The following is a 3,505-nucleotide window of genomic DNA, read 5'->3' as shown; positions in this document are numbered from 1 at the left end:
TAAGAGTTAGAATGGCTTGTCCTGGTACCGCGAGTCTTCACACCCTCCAGCGCCACTCGAGGAAATATATCCTACATGTGCTGCTCCTTTGTACTGTTCATGATCTGTCTCATGTTCGCTACTGCCGTCCAAGTCGTGCTCACTTGGTGTAGTCACCGGGCGAACTACCCGTTTCCAAATCCACATCTCTGGGAAATTATCGTGGCCATTGGTGTTTATGGAGCTGGAGCGTCTATGGCCGTAGCCATCATTTTCTTATTGGTATCCGTTCAACTTTTGAGCCCTAACCCTAGCGCCCCACCAGTGGTCACTTTTTCACCAAAGGCCTCAGCATATGTTACGTATGCGGTACGAAGTTTTTACAGTCCCAGTATCGATGTGCATTTGACACGTCTATCAGCTCTTGGGATCTATCTTCATAATTGTCCTTCTCGCATTTTCCACTTTTGCTTCAGCAAACGGTTTCAAATTCCTCATTTGGAGACGGTCGGAGGAGCGCCTCGCTACGAAGGCGAAAAGGCTGGAGGATTTCGTCTGATGACCTGACCTCAGGATACATGCTTTATCATTGTGATCGCATCAATCACCCCTCACATAGACCACTGCATGTATCGATCAATGCGTTCTGTGCCTCGATTTTGAGGGCATCTCGGCGGTGGTAGCTTGACTTGTTACCTAAGGAAGAATCTCTGTCAGACCATCTCGTCGACTATTTCCAGCTGAACATGAGATTTTCCATGTTGCATCCAGTAGCTTCTTCATGCCAGAGGTGCTTATCGATAAAGGGGCCCGACGGTACCGCTCTTTTTGCATCTACCCCATCGAACATTCCTTCCCAGCAGCTCTAGATTAAGTGGCCCCCCACTCGCATCCTCCTAATGAGAGTCTCCCCTGAGTGTAGTAACTGTTGGCGACGCTGCTGCTTTAGATGTCAGTCTGGAGCCCCCGAAGTTGTCGGGACTGGGTGGCTTCGTTGGTATGTATATACCTAAACGCCATAATGCTTTGGGTGTCGTTTGTCCTCGTGTACTTTGACGATTGACCATTAATTTGAGAGCCTCGTGAAAACCTCCAGAGGACTTCGAATCTACAGAACACAGAAGCCTCCCCGCAGCTGGACGTTCCTGCAGTACAGTCAGATCAATCAAGCTGGACATCGGACGGGCAAATGGTGTTCCTTTCCGAGGGCAACAAGGTGGCTATCGATATCGATGACTCCTTACATATACTCGAACGCGTCATGACCGGCCCGCTATATGCCATTAGCGGACCGCAACGCGACAATTGACAGTACAAGTGTCATTTGGGTAATATCAGGCCCCGCTACAGACTCGTACCCAGTCGGAGGAACTCCGTGGACGCGCAAAATAAGTAATAGCTCTTTACGTAATGTTCTCACGTTCTGTACTCAATACAAAAGATCACATGGTACGGAGTTACAGCTGATTCCAAAAAAAATTGCCGTTTGGATCTCATCGAAAGGGGAATCTCTCTTCCTAAAAAGGTTGGCCAGAGTCATGCCTCACGAAAGTCTTTCCTTATTTGGTTAAATCCGCTTAGCGCCGGGGTCTCTGTTCACATGACATAGGCCACTGCTTCCCCCACTGACAACCCGCACCAGCGCAAATATTCACACCAACTCATGGAACACATCTGACCAACATCTGACACAGCATGTAGGACACATGGGGCAATGGCAGGGCATATTTTGGCGGCATGGTGTGAATGCAGGTTATATTGTGGCGAGCACGGACTGAGGCTGAGGACACGAGTCCATGTTCATGTGAATTAGAAGTGAGTAAAGACGGTTCATATAAAAGTTGTTGACAAACAACTGCTGATGTTGGTTTAGAACGTCAACGGGAACGGATTTGTATCGTTCATAGAACATGAGGAAAGTGGTAAGCCTCATATCCACATCTGCCTGTTGGTCTATACCCTATTCCTGCCTTCCGACGCTCCCACTGAAGAACTGTCAACCAGATATCACAACCGAGCTAATTCGAACCTCTGAATTGCTTTACATGTTGGGCAGCTTCGATTTGGCTCGCTGGCTGGTATTCACTGTGAGTACTTATCACATGAGAGGAGTACAAGGTCTCCGATTCTGTCATTCGCTGACACGCATTTCCTCTCAATCCATGACGGTTCAGACACCGAATTTGCCTCGCTCCTGTCGCTAATGTCCCCTGCGTCCCCCGATTCTCCGGCTGTCATGTACGGCAATGAAGACACAGATTGATGTATGTTTAATCCATGTGTTCGGTTCGCGTCTGTGCTCGGGGCGATCTATCTGTATTATCTGCGGGTCTATGTGAAGGCGGCTCAACTGGGAGTGCCACATTTATTTGTTTTATTTTATTCTATTTTCCGGTACCATTGGGTCCGCCGACTTCCTTAAAAAAGCTCAAAATGCTGCCAGATTCGGCAAAGAAGGGGTTCCCTCGATCTCTCTTGATGAGATCCAAACGGCAATTTTTTTTGGAATCGGCTGTAAACACAGCCGATCACCTACTCCGGAAATTTGGACGCGACACTTCGCTCCTCCGACTGGGGCAAAATGTAGTATGGCTGTGCTCCGGCACTGTCCGGCCTCTGTCTTCCCACGGCAAACTCCCACTTTCCATTTGATGTCCATCGTCCGGATGCAGTTAAGTACTACCACTCGTTTGCTTTCGAAAGAGAAAGAGATAAAAACCACACCATCACCGGTGTTGTCATGTTTCAGCATACGTACGATCTCTACACGGCACTCAGTCATGATGAAATTCATTAAATATAAAGAGCTTTGGGACCTGCTGAAGAACGAATACAAGAGGGTGTGGCAATGGAAGCTTAATTGTATTTGCCATCCCAAAGGATAGGGACCGGAAAGTGTTTAGGAAAAAATGCTCACTAAGCCTTGATGACAGCGGTGTCTCAATTTGCACTTGAAATTGATCTGGAGGATATGTGGGCGACAATGCGCGGTTCACGCTGAATGAACAGTACTTGCAAGGCCACTTTCACCCGCTCAATCCATGGGAATTTTATCTTTTCCACCTAGTGTTGATATTGACTGACATGACATCCCCGTGTAACACTTGAAGGGTTGAAGCATGTAATACACTATGTACTGTATATACATCAAGCATGCTGCGGCAGAGCGATGATTGGGCTCGATAGCAGGTCTCACGATCACACCCAAACTGTGCCAAAATGGATTTTATCTTCAACGTTCATCTGTTTGGTGTAAGTGCGTTGGTTCGTGGATTTGCTAGCATGACCACATCTCCATGAGAGGGGAGTGAGCCGTAATGGAGAGCTTGGCTATGGATCTATGTTGCCAGAGAGCCCTCAAACCTTCACACGACCGGTACCGCTGCTATTTCCCCGATTGGACTGGTGTTGCCGCGAAAGAGAGGCTGGTCACCTTGTTGTTCAGACCGATTGCAATCCTTTAACTTATACTGTAAACAAGCAACGACAACTAGTAATTACCTAGGTCTCTGCAGTATGTAGAACT

General features: G+C 47.8%; 2 protein-coding genes across 2 annotated transcripts; one reads left to right on the top strand and one right to left on the bottom strand.

Annotated features, from left to right (window-relative positions):
• Positions 1-1,838: 1,838 nt before the first annotated feature.
• On the top strand, positions 1,839-2,273 carry EI90DRAFT_940620 (uncharacterized protein). Its single transcript, XM_039068270.1, has one exon. It carries the CDS (start codon positions 1,890-1,892, stop codon positions 2,181-2,183), a length of 294 nt encoding a protein of 97 aa, XP_038907822.1. The 5' UTR covers positions 1,839-1,889; the 3' UTR covers positions 2,184-2,273.
• On the bottom strand, positions 1,984-2,408 carry EI90DRAFT_3096147 (uncharacterized protein). Its single transcript, XM_039062527.1, has one exon. It carries the CDS (start codon positions 2,342-2,344, stop codon positions 2,180-2,182), a length of 165 nt encoding a protein of 54 aa, XP_038907821.1. The 5' UTR covers positions 2,345-2,408; the 3' UTR covers positions 1,984-2,179.
• Positions 2,409-3,505: the final 1,097 nt, after the last annotated feature.

Source organism: Cantharellus anzutake (assembly GCF_015039405.1).
Source record: "Cantharellus anzutake strain C23 chromosome Unknown EI90scaffold_217, whole genome shotgun sequence".
Lineage (NCBI taxonomy): Eukaryota > Fungi > Basidiomycota > Agaricomycetes > Cantharellales > Hydnaceae > Cantharellus > Cantharellus anzutake.
The sequence above is the reverse complement of the archived record's forward strand: the minus strand, read 5'-3'. Positions and strand labels throughout refer to the sequence as shown.

Bases quoted from the DNA above. Each gene is read 5' to 3' on its own strand.
- EI90DRAFT_940620 (XM_039068270.1), top strand. From the start codon at position 1,890: ATGAGGAAAGTGGTAAGCCTCATATCCACATCTGCCTGTTGGTCTATA.
- EI90DRAFT_3096147 (XM_039062527.1), bottom strand. From the start codon at position 2,344: ATGTGGCACTCCCAGTTGAGCCGCCTTCACATAGACCCGCAGATAATA.